This window comes from Pavona decussata, unplaced genomic scaffold, assembly GCF_977016875.1.
Source record: "Pavona decussata unplaced genomic scaffold, jaPavDecu1.1 SCAFFOLD_215, whole genome shotgun sequence".
Taxonomy (NCBI): domain Eukaryota; kingdom Metazoa; phylum Cnidaria; class Anthozoa; order Scleractinia; family Agariciidae; genus Pavona; species Pavona decussata.
This window is the reverse complement of record NW_028145620.1, coordinates 1,200,164-1,218,896: the sequence shown is the minus strand read 5'-3', so window position 1 is coordinate 1,218,896 and position 18,733 is coordinate 1,200,164. Positions and strand designations below refer to the sequence as shown.

The 18,733-nt window shown below is 38.4% G+C and overlaps 1 protein-coding gene across 4 annotated transcripts in view; it reads left to right on the top strand.

Moving 5' to 3' along the window:
- Positions 1 to 18,733, top strand: part of LOC146459902 (intermembrane lipid transfer protein VPS13A-like) — a 101,854-nt gene that overhangs the window by 38,198 nt on the left and 44,923 nt on the right. For 2 of the 4 annotated variants that reach the window (XM_085088631.1, XM_085088630.1), the window contains exons 30-50: positions 670 to 735; positions 1,316 to 1,455; positions 1,617 to 1,712; positions 2,428 to 2,515; positions 3,491 to 3,721; positions 4,092 to 4,237; positions 4,721 to 4,923; positions 5,705 to 5,756; positions 6,249 to 6,339; positions 6,466 to 6,594; positions 7,145 to 7,225; positions 8,096 to 8,328; positions 9,363 to 9,510; positions 10,780 to 10,864; positions 12,175 to 12,225; positions 13,020 to 13,147; positions 14,999 to 15,171; positions 16,007 to 16,095; positions 16,384 to 16,664; positions 16,734 to 16,856; positions 17,851 to 18,003. In XM_085088631.1, the coding sequence (XP_084944757.1) occupies positions 670 to 735; positions 1,316 to 1,455; positions 1,617 to 1,712; positions 2,428 to 2,515; positions 3,491 to 3,721; positions 4,092 to 4,237; positions 4,721 to 4,923; positions 5,705 to 5,756; positions 6,249 to 6,339; positions 6,466 to 6,594; positions 7,145 to 7,225; positions 8,096 to 8,328; positions 9,363 to 9,510; positions 10,780 to 10,864; positions 12,175 to 12,225; positions 13,020 to 13,147; positions 14,999 to 15,171; positions 16,007 to 16,095; positions 16,384 to 16,664; positions 16,734 to 16,856; positions 17,851 to 18,003 (2,787 nt within the window). The remainder of the gene's footprint in view (positions 1 to 669; positions 736 to 1,315; positions 1,456 to 1,616; positions 1,713 to 2,427; positions 2,516 to 3,490; positions 3,722 to 4,091; positions 4,238 to 4,720; positions 4,924 to 5,704; positions 5,757 to 6,248; positions 6,340 to 6,465; positions 6,595 to 7,144; positions 7,226 to 8,095; positions 8,329 to 9,362; positions 9,511 to 10,779; positions 10,865 to 12,174; positions 12,226 to 13,019; positions 13,148 to 14,998; positions 15,172 to 16,006; positions 16,096 to 16,383; positions 16,665 to 16,733; positions 16,857 to 17,850; positions 18,004 to 18,733) is intronic. The other 2 variants (XM_085088632.1, XM_085088633.1) reach the window with 2 other exon arrangements.

Below are 18,733 nucleotides of genomic sequence, written 5' to 3'. Positions count from 1 at the left end.
CATAGTGACATTTGGTTGACGAAGTGAGCAAGTAGGATGTGAGTAGTGTGGGAACGATTTTAAGAAATAAAGCGAAACATGTCTTCAAAAAAATCAACTTCATTAACTTCAGGTTAAAAGAAGATTTTCGATGAAGTATTTTACAAGTAAGCCGTAAAAACTTGTGTTGTTAAGAATAAATCTCTGACTTTATCGACAATGCAAATTCTGATACGAATTTCAAATTTCTTCTGTCAGTATTCTATTGTATCTTGTCGCACGGACTATGCGATCTTAAGAACTCAGTGTCTACAATAAAATGATTGATGGCTTGGCCAGGCCATGGTTCCTTTTGTAGCGCGGGTCAATCTTCCACCGGCGGTTTACATAGTGTTTAATGAAGTCTTTAACTTTCTTGTCTAAGTTGCAAATGCCAATACCCAGTTAGCTCAGATTGTTAGAGTGGTGTCATTGTTTGAGGTATCATTTAGGCCTGATTTTTTTACTCGTTTTCTACTGCTGGTGAACTTTCTAGTATCACTGCAAGATCTTGTAGTCTTGTTAACTTGACTAACGTGATAAAAGAAACAGAACCTAAACCTTTTCCCACTGCAAACGGAGAGTCGCCTTAGATTTTCTCTTCCCATCTTGGATGTTGCGACTCTCTTGATGCTTGATATTTTGATGCAGCTTGCCCAGAGTATTCCAATACCAGGAGTGGAAACAGCTGTAGACCAAGCAAATACCAAACCAGTGGTAGGTATAATGGTGTTCATGTAACGTATAACATGAAAGAGGTTGTTTTATCAGGATATCCATAGCCAAGGTGAAGGTAAAACGGAGGCACGCATAGTTATACAAAAATGAGGTGATGACCTGGCCTTAAACTGCTTTTGCTGTTAGCTTGGGGGAGAACAAGGTGTGCTCTTGGAAGAAAATCTGGGGATTATGTTCACACTATATCTGATAACTTTCACGGTGGCCTCAAATCTATAAGAACAAAGAAAATATTTGCCTTTGGTTTAAAACACTGATTTCAGACATTTGTTGTACTACAGGACTACTTTAGTACTCTAGTCTTTGAACAGTTTGTACCAGATAGGTTTTCATTCTTCTCCAATAGGATTGCTTTTGAGCGTTTCTGTCAGATTGGCTTTGCAATGAAACTTGTCACAGTCTAGTTTGAACAACTTTGTGCCGTGCTTGTCACACTATGATAATTTTTTACAAGACTTGTTTTTAGACCAGGAATTGTCGCTGTGTAAGTTTTACCAAGTAAGGAGGCAGAAGATCAGGCTTGGAAACAAACCTAAAACATGATTTAAATTTATATCAGGATATTCCTGTTGAAGAATGGCGATATGGTACAAGAACTCAGTCAAATGTCACAAGTTTGGGGGTTCTGGAGGCTAGCACAGAAGTACAACATGAAGAGCAAGAAGAAATGTTTATGACTCCTCCAGAAACACTTTCAAGGTATGGATTTACATTGAGAAATAAATATATTTGACAAACTAGGTTGACGGAAGACCAGTGTAAGCGTTAAACTAACATGTAGACTAATCGTAAACTGATAATTCACCAATAAGCTTTTTTGAGTCTTTATAACAAATAACACTGCTTACCTGAATAATCAGGCCATTAACCAGTTTGAGTGTACTGGAAGCTGGCACAGCAGAAGATGACGACGAAGAGGAAGAACTGTTCATTACTCCTCCTGGAACACCATCACGGTATGGACTCATAGCAAATGTTTTCTCACTAACAAATAGTACTAACATTAGACCAGCACGAGGATGACAACTAACTTACTAACCAGTGACACTGATGTCTTAACTGACCAGGTGAGTGAAAAACGGGATAGTTAACAGCACCAGCTGATAATACTCTACTCAATTGACTTTAAAGAGGACTTCCTCTGAAGTTGTCAGAACCACAGCCAGCAACATTAGTCTTCTTAACTGTTCTAACAAAATCATTCTAGCTATCCTACTGAGACTACTGGCTTCAGGAAATTTAGCAGGTTGGTTTCTGTCACGATCTGCATCCTCATCCTCATCCTCATCCTCTTCCTTGTCATCTTCACCAGTCTGCTCTTTTCATCATCCTTTTTCTTTGGTAAGTTTTCCTTTGATTTCAATGGGAACACATGCAGTGTACACTTGGATAATTACCTAAATGATATGCAGCTCTGCTAATTGTTGGTCTTGAGTACATGCAGCCACACTATTGCTCTACTTGTTTGCAAAGAATCTTTTTTTACGAGTGCACTTTAATCTCTTGTAAGCAGTCAACCTTAGAATAAGGAATGTGTTTAGTTTTGGGAAAAGTCCCTGATAAGAGATTTCAGTACTGTTTTTGGATGGTAATTGCTTCAATACTACAAAATACTTCATCAGTTGTTTAAGCTTTGTTCATTTAACATTTGTTGTTTTCTGTCACTGTTAGTGAGTCCAAGCTGGAGAAAGCTAAACTTGAAGCAAAAGAGGCCTTGGCGAAACAGATAAAAGTTTCACTTGAGTTTGAAATAGAACAGGTAGGTCGGAGTAGGTAGTCTGTTTACGAGTCATAAGGCTTGATTATCTCTACTTCCTGTAACGTGACCCTGAGAACAGCTTCCTCTAAATGAGATCCAATTTTAAGTTGCAGACCTTTCTTTCATTGGCCATTACTCAATTTTGCGCTTAGTTTGAGTAAAATAAGATGCAGTGAATTCCGTTGTCTGTGTACAAAGGATAAGCTCCCTTTGTCCTTACATGAAGCAACCAATTTTTAACTCAAAACGAATGAAAAATGGAGGTTAGCAGGAAACTCTAGTCACCCTAATTAAGCGAGAGTAGATGAGGTTCAAATAACAAACACAGTTCTTAATAGAGCACAATGTAGGGCATGAAGTAGAGGCAAATCCTTTGTGTTATATTGTATTGCAGGGGCGCGTTTTTGAAGTTAACACATCAGTTGTCACAGGGCAAATAGCTTGTTCAGTTTACGGGAGTACCTAATTTTGAGTTTTGATCACTTCTTCATTGGCCTCTATTTGTGTTATTTATTGGAGGGGACAATAACATTTTTGTAAAAATTGTGGCCGACGTTGCTACATCAATTGAAGCCAGGTTGACTTTATGTACTTATGTTACAAATGGAAGATAGAAAATCTTTTCTATGCATCATTGCTACAATAATTTAGTTTTCTTCAAAATGGATTGGTCCCGGTTGTTTTCATGCTTCATGGGGGTAGGTCTTAGAGAGTGAGCTTGCCGGATCCTGAGGTTTTTTTTACAAAATAAACTTCATAACGATGGATCAGAGAATTAACTCTGTAGTGTATGTTAAAGTGCTAAGTGAACTCGTGAAAATCCCACTGAGCATTAACTCTAAAATAGAATTAGGAGACCATTCAAGGCAAAGAAAAAAATCATTGACCTCAGTGGGAATCGAGCCACTAACCTCCGGATTTGATTGTCTGTTGCTCTACTCGTTAGTGACAGTCTCTATTAATATTGCATTACAGATTGCAGTTGATGTCGGCACAGTGGATAAGACAGGAGATATAACTCCTTGTCTTGAACTGGCTATCAATGGGTTGGGTACAAAAGTGGTTATGCACCCTTGGGACCTTACAGCAACTGCATCTCTGGGATCTTTGGCTGTAAAGGAGATGACCTATGGGCCGGATGGAGGCCCTCTTTATCTTGTACAAACTCCTGTTGGAGCAGAGCTGCTGTCAGTCAAGTTTATGAAGGTTGTTATTTGCTAATGAAATAGTTTAGCACTGCCAGGGTTTATTCAACAAATTAGTTTATGGTGGCATGGTGGCCCTCCCTTTGTTAATTTTTATGGGGCCATTTTCAAATAAGTGTGCCCAGGACATTTGAACGTCTGTTTGTAGGGTACTCAGTGGAATCCATATGTAATTGTTCCATCAAAGCGTTACAAGGGCTTGTCCACAACTAAGAGATTAGGCATCCTTGGCAAAATTCTTGTGCCACATTTGACATTTTAAATTATGGTTCATATGCCAATTTTGTTTAGAATTGCATAAATTCCACGATGTGCAGTGTAGAATAAAAGCTAATAACTCAAACAATCACTTTGTCTTTTATGTAATCAAGGTTGAATCAGACCATCCTGAATACAGGTCAAGATTCAAGTCTACCCAACAGTCTGTTGATGTGGAATTCTCTTCGCTGCAAGTTAAACTGCATCAAGAAGCTTTACTTAATATCATCGATTTATCAACAAGAATGCTGCCCCCCAGGTACAATCCTCTACATATACAAAATTTATGACCCTGTGCTCCATATCTCCACATGTTATAACAGGATCAGTGGTTGCAAGACACTGATAAAGAGAAATGTGTGGCCAACCATTCGCAGTATTGCAATAAAGCTCACCTTTCTCATGCTTGTACCAGCTGGGACATAATTCTGACAACCTCATATTATACCCGTCTGTTTTGGACCACTTTCTTTGTTGTGTCTCACATAAGATCAGTGTTCTGTCCACTTTACATTGACCAGTTTGTAGTCCTGTGTTCCATTCTATTTATGTTTCACCTCTGAAACCAGTTTAGGGCTGTTCATATTGTCACTGATGGATACACCCCCAAGGCGCTCTCAACCACCCACAGATGCTCCTTCTAAGAGGTGGCCACTCATGTTTTTGCATAATGGTCTCCCAAAGTGTTTTAAGCATCACTTGCTTTCAAGCAATTAAACAGTTACTTTCTTGCCTTTACCAGCGAGGAGAGTCCAGCTGTCTCTGCTGATGGTTCCAAAGTAGGTGTCCAAGATGACTCTAAGGCCTCGCAAACTGTAGCACAGAAGGGCAAAAAGAAGAAGGGTGATCAAGAGGAAGTGCAGATTGAAGTAACAGCAAAACTTGGAGGGATTGGTGTTACTGTCACTTCTTTAGAGGGTGATTTGAGTCACATCATTGTTGGAGGTAGGTGTCAGGCTCTTGAGTTTTCATAATATTTTGAGATTACCGTGGGGCGCTTAAGGAAAGCACTGCTCAGTAGCTGTAATGTTAGTATTACTCCAGGACCTCATCCAAAGGTCCAGACATTAAAAGCATACTTAGGGCAAAACTGACACAAGATGAATTGGCCATTAACGTATGCTTGTATGGTGGTGTTTTTTCGAGGTGACTGTTCAACACTTTTGAAAACAATGGAACTTTAGTGGTTGGGACAACGTTAAAAGGTGACTCGAACCGACTGCTGATTACAGTAATTAAGGGACTCAAGGCTATTTTTGGGAGTTTGAGAAATGCCCACTTAATGAGTGGAGCTGCTTAATAGTCCAGCTCTGAATTAACCAAGACCGCTGGATAAAAAAAGACAAAGATGCATTTATACAGGGTTAGCCTCAACCTGAAGTAAAATATTCACAAATACCAGTGAGAAGATGAACTTTTCATAACTGTTTGTATTGTTTTATTTTAGGTTTCAGCACTTTCCTCCTAACATTAGTGACTTTTTTGCGACTTTTGTCTTTTTATCTATCGGTCTTGGCAAATTCGAAACTGGACTATAGAGGGCCACTTAATATAGGTCTGACTATCATTGGACCTGTCTATATAACTGTTTGTGGGAACTCAAGGAGGACATAGGTGTTAACTGAGACCCTCCTGAACCTTAACTCCCAATCAAAATGCATCTGTTGATCTTTGAGGCTTGCAAAGTGACATTTTTGCTCAGCAACAGTTGTTTGTTCGTGTACAGGGTTGTCAGCCTACTGCGTGGTGAAGGGCAGCAAAACAGAAGTTACTGCCAGGTATGTTATCAAGAAGGCTCAAAGATATTACCTGGTGTCTACTATTGCAAGCAGTTGCCCATCAACTTCTTCGGCACGGGCAGTGTAATTATGAGTACCTACTTGGGAACAGACAATTGTTTCTCTTAATTAGTGGTATAAATGGTTCTTTATAGCAAACATGTAAGGGAACGTTACCCAGATGAAAATGTTATTACCTTCAGGTTTAGAAGGTCATGTTATTCTTTAACTTTCATCTTGTCAACTTGTGCCTTAGATAACTCTGTAAAAACTGCTGTCAAGCACTTACCTAATTAACCACTAGGTTTTAGATGGGCATGATTTTTTTCTGCAGTAATCTGTGAAATGTATATTTCACACGAATATAAGCCTTCGTAGAAAGCACAAACCTGGTCTTTATAGCAGCATTGAGAGGTTCTTACAGTCGGAATGTTAAGGTCATTTATTTTTCTAACGAGCGTTTCTACAATTTTTTTCTAATGTGTTTATTAGGATGAAAGATTTGTCAGTAATGGATCCCACTCCAGGAGCTTTGTATCCAAAAATAGTGTCCATTGTAAACCAGGAGGTGTTCAGCCTTGAGGTTTGTGAGACAGCCATCTTCTATTATGAAATAACGATATTCTGAACACACAACATTGTCTGCCTGTTTCTTAAACCTGTAATTTTAGACCAGACAAGTTTGATTAATTACTACGTTTTTCTCCAGGTTGTTGCCTACAATGAAGCAACTTCTGGCAGCAACTTCAGAAACATGGAAGCTGTAGATGTGAGATTCCAGATGGGAATAGGATGTATCAGAGTGGTCTTTCTCAACAAATTTGTCATGCGCCTGTTGGTAAGTATGGTGTGCTGAGAATTGACTGAATGGGAATTATGGACAGGAATACTTATGGACAACAGAATGATGAGTGGCGGAGGTGTGTGGGCCGAAACAGGTTTTCCAAGCTAGTTTGGTGTGGTTGTCTTGGCCCAATGTACATCAGCTTTCTGGACCATTTCATTTCTTTAAAATTGCATCGGTAGAACTTCGTGGCGATATGATTTTTAAAAGAATGTGGCATGGTTTCTATGATCAGAGGTTATTGTGGGGTCAATAACTGACAGTTATTTGTAACAGGATTACCTGATTAGCTTGAAGGTGCTGTGTAACAAGGGGAATTATTTATATCATCACTGAGCTTTAACACGATATCACCGAAAATGAAGGTTGATATGGACACATGTAAAAATGTGGACTCATTTACTTATTAACTTCATTTTCTTGCCATACTAGTCGGCAAAGACTACGATTTTTTGTCTCTTTTATGTTGAGTACAACCTAGTGATTTAACACAACTTTCACTGAAGCCTAAGGGAACAGCAATTGCACTTATGATTTTTATCAGGACTTCTTGAACAAGTTTCAAAGAGCAAAGGATGCAATGGAGTATGCCAGAAAAAGTGCAGCTGAGTCAGCTACTGCAACTGTAAGTAAACAGCCACATGGTGCTTACCTTTTAGCAAGAAGTAGTATAAGCGCATAAAAGGTGATCTTTGCAGATATAAAGCAATTTAAGCGGCCACAGAGACCCTTGAAAAATAAGCTCGAAGTTTCATTGTATTCTGAAAACGTGTCCTTGGCAAATGCCTCGTAATTTAAAAAGAACAAGCTTTGCAAGAATGACACGAGAAGGACAGGGATTTTTTCAACAAATTACAGATCTACAACATTTACGTAATATGTTGTTGTCATTGTCTGTTTACAAATTCATCATAGCTATATGGCTTTTATGTTTCTTTACATATCGTTCCTAACTGAACTTGTTTGTCTTGTAGCTTGTCTCACAATTTGCTATGGCATGCTGATGTTGCTGTGTCTACCACTTTTTTATACACGGTTTATATTTTCCATTGTGTATCATTATGAGGAAATCATATGTACAAAGATTGCTTTTACTCAGAAATATTAAACTGGTCCCCTTGAAACGAAACTAATTTCTCCATAAAGTTCAAAAGGTGGCTTTGGTCCATGAAGAACTATGGGATGACCAGGTGACTGTGCCAGTTATTCAAAGTGTAGGCAGCTCTATCCAGCACATGAAATAAGTCAGGTTGGAAATAGTTTGTTCAGTGGATATTATTTTGTCTTCTTTAAAGAGCTAGCCAAAACCATGGAAAACGACAGGACAGCCAGGTGGCTATCTGTCCCTCTTTCTTGAACATGTGCACAGCTTTAAAATGTGCCAGATTTGAAGCGGTTTGTTCACGTACTGCTAGACGCCACTTCCTGCAGTTCGTAAGTACAAATATAACATCTAGCTTAAAGCATGATTTTTTTTTACTCTTTGTCCTTATAGATTCAAAACCTCCAGACCCAAAGTTCAAGAATTAGCCTTTCCGTATCCATCCAGGCTCCACTGATAGTCATCCCTGTCAGCTCAACTTCCTATGATGCTCTGGTTGCAAACCTTGGTCACCTCAGTGTCTCTAACAGTTTCAATCTGGTGCAGACCGGGGAGGATCCCAGTGGAAGTGACGCCGTTGTTGTAGACAACATGGTGGTAGAGCTGAAGTCTGTGCAGTTGTTAAGGTTTGAATTTCACTTGCAAGTTTTACAACCTTTGCAGTCAAGATTAACTTCGCCTTTAGTTGTTGCAATGGAAGCCAAAAAGTAGTATTTTTTTCTTTTGAAGATTCTCTGTATCTGTTATTATATCTATATATCTATATATCTATATATCTATATATCTATATATCTATATATGCTAAATATTGGTGCGTTATAATTGAAAAGTATTTTCATATTCGAACTTCTGTCAGCCTGGAGATCCTTCATGGTAAAAAGTACCACGTCGTTACAGACAGCTTTGTCATTAAGAAAGTCCACAGATTTTGTTACAGACGGAACAGACTCTGGTTGCAAAGGTGTTACCCTAAGTTTATCTATCTGTTCCCTGGCATAGTTCGTCCACTTAGTACTTGAAATTTGACAAGTCCACATCAAATTGTGTCTCAGAAATAGCCTGCAGAATTGCCTCCAGTGAGCTTGTAGACAAGCTGATTTTATATCAAACGAACATCACTCCAGAACCTACAAGTGTCACAGTGTTACACAATTCCTCCTTGCGAAGTCCAACAGGCAAGTGATGCAACAACGAATTATTGAAAACATGTTTTGTATTTTATGGCTAACTTGTAAAAATAAAGTTTGTTGGGTGGCCACAATAAGGCACGTTACAATTACATTCTACAAAGTAAACATGTTACAGGCATCTTTGTAGTGTGGAGAGTCAGTGTTGTCAGATTCACATTATTAGTGAACCTCCTTTTGCTCCTCTAACCAGACAAAGTATTGTTACTATTTATCAAAGGATATGTTGGGTTTGTGAGGTTTTTTGCATTGGGTTACTGGTTGGGCCATCTACAGTTGACTTTTTTCTGCAATAAGGTGAATTTTATTATGCAAGGGAGAATTGATTTCTATTTTCCTATGGGTCTTTACGACAAGAAAAGAAGACTGCCACTTGTGGTTGTGTGTAGACTTCAGCATATTAAATGACAAAATGAGGAACAACTAGTCTTGCCTGTAAAACGTTTCCAGTTTTATATCTTTATGCTCTTTAGGGCTATAATGACAGATGGAGAAAACATTGGACCAACCCGTCTTGTCCTGGAGCCAGCAAGTCTAGCCGTGTATCTAGCTCGCAACTTATCTCCATGGTATCATGAGGTTCCTGATATTGATGTCATGGGGAAGCTGCATGCTGTGAAGGTCAGTTTAGGATTTGTTTGTCTTAGACCCCAGACATATGGTGCAATATGGTGCAATATTTATTTTATAAAATGTAATTGCTTTCCATCTCTTATATTGCTGCACTGTTTCATTTCTTCTAGTGTGTTTGTGTCTTCACTATATTGTATATTTCTTTTTCCCTTTCACTACCCCACTCGTGTAGCGCTCGCTACATGCGGTTGAGTGTAATTAGCTAACAAAATTGTTAAAGCATATAATAAAGATTGATTATTGATTGATTAAAAAAAAGTGAAAAAGGCACAACACATTTAAATTCTACTATGTAGCCAGTCTAAAATTTTCAATGTAGAATGAAAAATTATTACGAGCGGAAACTTTTTCACGTTTAATGTGCCATTGTTTCACTAAGTGTTGTAACTTTTGTCCCAGCCTTAACGTAAGGTCAAGGTTATATGGTACAGTGAAACAAGGTGTATTGTTTTGAGGAGAGACAAGTTCTTGTCATTTCTTTGTATTGACAGGATGATGAAGACAATTTGTTCATTTCATGTTCTTACAGTCAATCCAGGTCACGCGTGAACAGTATTTTCAAGAATGAAATGAACATTCGAATTTCTCTTTGTAATGTCCGACGTGTGAATGGAATGTTGGACATTTCTCTGGAAATGGTTCCGAAAAAGACGCATTAACTGAAAAAAAGATTCAAAATACTTGGGAAACAATTGTTATTCTTGACATATTCAATTTTGCAATGTAAAGAAAAATTCATAGCTTTATACCGTCAATAAGCTAGGGAAATTTATACGGGAACTCTGAAATCTCGTTGGCAATTTTCAAAACAGACATGTAAATTTCAAAACTCCGTTCAAATTTCAAAAATATTGTTCACGCGTGACCTGGGTTGACCGTAACAATGTATCATCTTTATTCGATTCTTAACCTGTTCTTAGAAAATGTTATTTCGCCTCTTTATTGTGTGATGCGCTGAAAAACAATTCCAAAATTAGTAAGATTTATTTAGTGTTTATCACTTATAGTATGGATATTTTCCAGACTTTCGTTTGTTTGTACGTCTGTTCGAAGCCTGACCAAGTCCCCTGAAGGGTGCTAGAAGTTCAGGTTTTTACGTGTGTTAATTTTGAAGATCAGTTTTCTTACACAATTTTGTATCAGTTACAAAAACAGTTATTTGCTATTAAAGTTATACATGCATGGGTCATTATTATCTTCCAAATTGTGGTGTGTTTAGTAACAGCAATTTGTTTTGTATGCACTCCTCTGCTGTAGTTGTGTGCTGGAGAAGATGATATCAGAACCATAATGGGAATCTTGTTCCAGAACCTAAGTGAAGGAACCATTCCCGTGGAGACAGGTAATTAAGGTTTATCTGTAAGTCTAACACTGTATACAGCTACTTAGGATGTTGGGAGAATCTGGCAACATTCTTGGTCGTTCCCATTGTCCTCCTACATAGTGATATGCTTAGTGAAGAGCACTAATGAACCAACAGAGGAGTTTGCATGGCATAGGGTTGCTTCATGTAAGAAGAGGAATCATGTTGCCATGGCAAAAATTGCCCTTGGTTAAGTTAGGACATAGGAGTTAGATTTGACGCGATATGTGTGTGGCGCAGGTTTGTAACCTTTAGACTTCCAGATTCATGGTCTGTGTGTGACATATATATACCAACGAGGTGTGATTTGCCAAAAATTTTGTCCATACATAGTTGATGCAATTCTTGATGGGTCTGGTCAAATATTGAATGGTTTAGTTTGGGGCATTTTGCGGGTTTACTGACTTTGCATCTAATCGTCTCGTGCTTTACACTTTGATCAGGTAAGTTTTGGGGATATTCATATTGTTAAAATCGTCAAATTATCATTTTTGAAAGGTACATGGAAGCTAGGTTAAAATGCTTTTTCTGATGAGATTTAATCACAACCGCCAGAATGTTTTGTTGCCATTCCGTAGGTGGGATTACTTCTTACTGAAATTGATTTCTGCGGAGGAGTTGGGATTTCAAGCTCAGATGAACTTAGTTTGAGTTTACATTTTAAAATGACCGTTTGGTTACAAGGTTACATTTTACAAAAGAGCCTTTGTCCCCAGGATGCAACCTGTGGGAGTGTTCATTTTCCTTGTGGAACATTTCCAAGAAAACTCTGCACTAAATTCAAACAGGTCCGCTTATCTTTTCGTTAACTGATATCATAGTCTTTGTTTTCTGATTGTTTAGTTATTTTGGTAATGCGTGATGATGAGTTTGAAACGATGGAAAATAAAATTTAAAATAAGGATAAAATTGAGCCACAACATATACACAGAAGTCAAGAAATATTATGTTAATATTGCTAAGTTGTACAAAAAGCAAATAAAACTAACCTTGCCTAAATTGAGTGACCATGTCGAGAGGGTTTTACTTTGTCATAATTTATATTTGCATGAGAAGTAAACAGAAACCGAGAACGAGGGAAGGTGTGCATTTTGTTTCCGAGTTCCCCCCCCCCCCCAAGTTTCTGGTTTTAGCTTATTTGTTTTATTCTAAGTAATAGTTGTTGTAAGTTAGTCAAGAAATGTATTTTAAGTGAAGAGCATAGTTATGGAAAACAATTTGTTCTTAAATCGGAATGGCATTGACCAGCTTTCATTATTACTCCGCCATTCGTTGTATTCGACTTTTAGAACTTTCACAACTGGAAGCAAGTATCAAGCCTATTGCTCAGCAAGGACTGGGTAAGAATTTGCTCTAATATTTTAATTTGGGATTAAATGATACTTTTATACTCTAGCAAGAAGTTTTCGCATTACTGCGCCTTTCAATAACATGCGGACTCTGAAGTTCAAAATTCAATCAACCGTTACGCTTTTCACTGCCGTCAATCACTGCTGCGGACCTCTTAGAAAACAAAGTGTTTGGCTCAACAGGGTCAAAAGGTCATGTTCGTGCGCTGTGATTGGCGGATTTTGATCCACTTTGTCGGTTTCTGTATTTTTCTGGTCAGTCGCTTGTCGCAGTAATTATGATTGATGGCAGTAAAACACGCAAATCGTTAGCTGGGTTGAAGTTCAGAGTCCGTATGTTATTGAAAGGCACAGTAATAGAGCTTGCCTGCCCACCTTTATCTTAAGTTGTAGTCTCTTGTGAAAAGAATACAATCTTGTGTCTTCTTTTGTGGTGGGGATATTTTGGTTTAAGTGAGGTTTGGAAGCATGTTTATTTCAGAGGATATTAGAGTCAACAAGCTGAGGCTGCATGCCCCTCGCTTGCTTTTCCTGTAGTGGCGTTTTTGGAACAGCTTCTTTAAGCAGTTCAGTTGGCGTGTATGTATATCTATTTATCAATGAAATGCGTATCAAGGTTGAGTTTTAGAAAGAGAAAAGCCATCTGACTTAGCTGAGTCTGCGCAGCTGAACAGGAACCACCTTGGTTCAAAGTCAATTTTCTTACCTCAATTTTCTCTCATACCAAACAAATGTTTTCCATCCTTGCTTTTGGTTTTAATTAATGATTACATGAACAATTTTAGAAGCTGAAGGTGCGGACCAGACAGATGCTACAGCACCAAATGTCAGTGAAGAAGTGTGGGTCACAGTTAAATTTTCTTTTGAGATTGAAGAAGTTACTGCAGCAGTGTTTTGGAAAGAAACTGCCAAGGTGAGTGCTGTACACTTGTTGCATTGTTGAACAGATGTTCTTTACCGGAATGTTTTAAATTGTTACCAACATGTTTTTGTGCCAAATACAAGAAAAGCGATTTCATGTCAGTCAAAAATAAACCCAGAGTATAGTTAATTGAGGGACTGGTTAGGAAACCTTGCCATGAAAACAATGGTGCTGCAATTTATGTTGGAAGGGCCGCGACCCTGCATAATCCTTTGTTTTAACATTCACATTACCGTTGAATATCTTAACAAAGACGTTTCGATTGGTCAGTTGCTCCAAAACATTCCAAATTCTATTGTTGTTTGTGCAGGGTCAAGGGCAAAAGGGCAAACAAAAACATATAACAAAGAAGTTTGGCAGGTTTTATAACCATTGCCTTTAATTAAAGGGGCAGTGTCACCGAATTTTTATGTCACTTTGAATAGCCAAAAAACATATTTGAAGCGATGGAATTCTCAAAATAATGGTTCAGTTTTGTTAACAATAACCCTAATAATGCACAGAAACTATTAATTATCTTTTGCTGGGGATGGCTAGGATGGAAATGGATTGCAAATGAAAAAATTGGCCAGTTTTTTCAAGTTCCTCCTGTGTATTGTAGAGAAGTCGTCAAAAACTGCATATAGTTTGTTCTTCCCCAGATAAATCCCTTGATATTTCCTTCTCGGTGCTCTAACAGCAATTTCATGTTAGAAAAAAGGTTCTTTGTCAAATATTTGAGCCATTTTGACGAAAATGTAGCAAAATCGCCGTGACAGTGTCCCTTTAACTATGCCCAGAGTAAGCAGTCTAACCATTCAAAGCAGAGGCAAACACTGCAGTGAACCAACTACAAGTAAATGTGTCAAGCATAGGAAAACGCGTGTGAACAAGTCACTGCTGATTAAAATTTTGTTTTCTGATTGGTTTACAAGGTGTTACGCGTCTTTAAATAGTCAAGCAAAAGCAGAGCAAACACGAAATTACTTTCAAAACGTATTATTAAGTCTACCCTCAAAATTGAGGATTATTAAGATAATATTGAGAATATTGAGATAGTTCTCTCTGGGAAGACACAAATGACTAAAAATATTAAGATTTTAGCATTCATAGGGAGAAGTATCTCGGAAATTCTTAATGACTACTTTAAATCATTTCTGTCCAAACCTGTAAATATCCGGACTTGAACAACGATGATGGGAAACGTTTGCAAAAGTTTGCGTTTTAATACAATGCCAGTGATCACCACAAGATTTGATAGAAAGCGGAGAACACGTTTAATTGAATGTGGCCTTCACAACGATCATACCGGATATTGCTGTTAGCGTCATCATGACCCGGGGTCACATGAACAGACGCGAAGAAACTTAATCTGTTTGTGTTTCTATTTTCATAGTGTCTTTTGGCATGACAAATGTCGTTTTTCCCTGTATTTCATTATGACTGCAAGAAATGCAATTCTATGTGGTGCTTACTTATTGCCTCACTATATCTCTGTATCTTTCGATTTGGGGGAATTAATGATGCTGGAGGTTATCACTGCCAAAAGATTGTAAGCTTACGCACCATGCAGTCAAATATGGCCCGAGTATAAGCTGAAAACAGGTTATTGTTATTATTAAAATAATGTTAAGCGTCAAGATACCGCAAACCACTACCGTACATAACAAAGATAATAGACTGTGCCCATGCTTAAAGCGCCCTTAGTGCATGTACGGTAGTGTTTTGTAGTGTCTTGACACTTATCGTTACTTCATCATTATTAGTATCTTTCATGTTCACTTGTTTTGGGCCTGGGCGTATCCTCCTTCACTTGTAGTTGTTCAGGGAGGTTCAACTGTAGCTTGTTTGTCTCATTACCAGCCTACAGGTGAAAAATCTTCCAGGGATGAAGACTGCTGTCTGGGCCAGTTCTCACTTGTTCAGGTGGCCACCTCAGGAAAAATTATGTCCAACTCTGTCATAAATGCCAATGTGACATTGCAGACCTGCTTGCTGGACGACAAACGGCCAGAGAGTGAAGACGGCGTGACTCGGTAACAAGAATTAATATTAAGTACCTTTCTTCATTCATCCCTGATTCTTCCCAAAAGTTGATCCATTTGTTACGGCATAGTTCTTCACTGCGTGGAGAGGGGCAGTGTGGGACGATGCAGTATAACCAGAATCATAGTCTTTGATATATATTTAACAATTGTTCCACGAGCACACATTGGATATGTCATGCTCGCAGCTTTAATCATCCCATATCCAACAAGCGCGAGTGAAGTAATTATTTTGTTAAAAGAAAAACAACCAAGAAAATTGCTAGTTATTGCAATTGAGTGGCCGCTTTTTCTCAGGCATGGTATTATGGCTGATATCCCATGGCCTCTCAGGCAATCAGAACCCTAGATTGGCATTATTGAATGATCCAGTTTGTAAAAAAAGGTGATATCCGCTTATATGAAGACATTTCCAAACCTATTTCAGTTCATTTTTTTTGTACCCTGAACATTAATCGTAATTCCCAAATGCAGCGTTAGTTTTCAGGACGAAAAAAGCAAGGAAACTTTACTATGTACAACTGGTTTGTTTTGGAATCAGTACTATGTGTTGTAGTGATGAATTGCTGATTAAGACATGGTTTAATCACTGGAAGTGCAGACACACCTTTGTGACACAGCTACCCGCTTGTTAAACTTAGAAATCTTTTCACAATGACTATGAGAACTCATGATGAGAACTCTGTAACATTATGGAAGATTTAGTACGAGATTGAGTGAAGAAGAAAACAGGTGTTACGGAGGAACAAAACAAAATATTCACGTTTAGGAAAGCCAACTCTAAAATTAATAACGGCTGATGATGTTCCTTTTTCTTTATTTGTAGGATGATTGAGAGGTTTGATGGAGGCTCAAGCGAAGTAAAGAACATGATAGACATTCAGTTCCAACAAGCCTCTAATCAGGACAAAACAAGTAATATTCCTTACCTGCCGAGAATTAAGTTACTTGTGTTAGGAAAAACACCATGACATTGCAGAGACTACGAAAACACATTGCCACCATCCCAACTGTATTAAAATACAATTAAGTGCAGTGCAAGGAGGAAAATTTACAGCAAAAAACTAAATACAACAAAACACCAAGGTCCACCTAACATGATAATTTACATTAGTCACAAATGCAACAGTATTAGATATTAGACAGGATAAACAGTAGACTTTCAGTCCAAAGCGTTAACATTGTCGTTATTGATTTCAATAGTTGTAATGGAAATACAGAGTTTCGATGTGGTGGTAAACCTGGAGTATCTGTTGGTTCTGTCCAACGTCTTCATGTCGGCATTGAACACCGATGAATCTGGAACTCCTACCCTTCCTGCTATCCAACAGCCCTCTCAAGCTGTCACTAAACAGACGCCTGTTGGAGCGAAGGCTGAAGATGAAGAGCCTCCTCAAATCACTGTCCAAATCTCAATCAAAGACCCAGAAATTGTGCTGTTAGCAGATGCAAGGGATAAGGACACGAATGCTTTGTTTTTGAAGGTTAGTAAACTAAAGGTGACTATCAATTTCAATCGCAATCATTGACTCGCTCTTCAACTTGTTTTGCAGAACTCTATTGATTTCCACTTTGTCCAAGGCCATGGTCAACAGAAAATGTCTGGTTCCGTTTCGGATGTTGTGATTACATCAGCAGCTTTTGACAAGAGCAGAAGAAAGTCAACCAAGTCGAGGGTAGGAGTCAGTGATTTCTGATTGTCACTTTCCTCCCGTTCTTTTTATATAAAGTTCAAAATTTTTATTGGCGAGATTGATTTAATGGGACTGATAAGTCTGATCAATTTGGAAAGTGAAGGCAGATTCTTTTATATTAAGGTCCACACAATGAACGTTCCGAATATGAGCCCCCCTTAAAATAAGCCCGCACCCGAGGCTTTTGACTACAACCAGTGTCAAAATGCCCTGATGCACTCTCCCCTCTTACCCCTGCTCAATGTCATATAGTGATGAGAGCGCATGTCTTCATACATTTTGAGAAAAATTCCAGACAATTCGAGGCTATTTCAGCTGTGATAATGACACTTAGACGATAAATAGCTCGTTCAAAGACGTTTCCTTTGAGGTCCACAGCGAGAAGTGATGACGTCAAAGAATGTGGTAATTACGTCATGATTGTCAAACGGCGGCCATCTTGGATCTCTGGATTTCCCGAAAACTTCAGTGAACCACCAAAATGGAACGACAAGTAACAGAAAGACACTAAAATGAGCTAAAAACAAAAATGTTAATGCAGGTGCCATGGCAACATCAGGTTCAATGAACATTAACTGACCACATCACTCACTTGGTGATGTTGTTTCTTTACTGGATGTTTTCTTTAGTTTTGCTTTAGAAATAATGCTACCAGAGCTCAGGTAAACCCAATCGACTCATGCTATGTTTCCACTGATCATCTTAGGTCTCTTAAGTTCAATTGGTCAGCATTACCCTACGTGAGTGAATTAGGTTGGATTTAATTCGCGCAGGGTTGCTATGGGTCCACTAACTCTGTTGTATACTCTCAGAGTTGGCTTGGCAACTGTCAGGCATAGCTCCATTTTCGTAAGAAGTTTGTTGAACCATTTTTACTTACATACACTTATAACAAGTGAGCATGTTCTAGAAACATTTTCCTCCCTGTTTTGAATAAATATTTATACCATTTAGTGGACTCTGGTATTTTCTGTAGGTTCTCCAGTTGTCTCATATCTCGTTGCTCAGCTCTCTCCCAGAAGGTGGAAATATGCGTGTTGATGTCTCAACTGGAATGGCGTATGTCCATGTCTCGCCACCCACCATCAGGACACTGACAGCGTGTCTCATGTCATTGGCTCCTGCTAAGGTGTGTGTTATGAGAGGGAGCAGGATTGGCAAAGTTGTGCAACAATGCACTGCATTAATAACGTTTTGTCTATATAATTTTTTTACTTTAACTAGTCTTGCCATTTTTACGCGGGGTGCCCTGGGGGCAGATCGTGTCCAGGTTTCGGTCGAGTTTCTTTTTTTTTTTTTTTTCTTTTTCTTGTTCTTTTTCTTCGTCGTAGTCAAAAATTGACATTGATATTAATTTATTCATTAAACCTGGATTAAACCCCCCTCTCCTCTAGAAGGGATATTTTTGTCCAATTTTCTTCTGCAAATATTGACCTAATCAGAATCCATTGCCTGTAGGTCTTAGTGGGGACTAGAAAAGAACGTTTTTGTGCTGCTTATCAAAATCAAAATGGCGGCCGTGTTTGTTTACAAGTAAATAATTATACTGTAAAGAATTATAGTGTAAAAAGTTCTTTGAACACTGCACTGTGGTTCTGAAATCAATATCGAAGAACTAAGCGTGAACACTTGGTACAAAAGTACTTCTTAACTGTGTATCTGCCCTAGTGTAATTGGCCACCAAGCCTTTCTCATTTTCAGCGTGCATTAGGTGAACTTTTGTACCCGTTACCTTTTTATCCAGAGACGAGTTTGGTTTGTAGACATGCATTGCAATGAGTCAACTTTGCTATTATGGTCAAGAGGTTTATTGTAGTCATTGATAAGTGCGATTTTGTTTTCGCCTCGTGCAGTAGCAA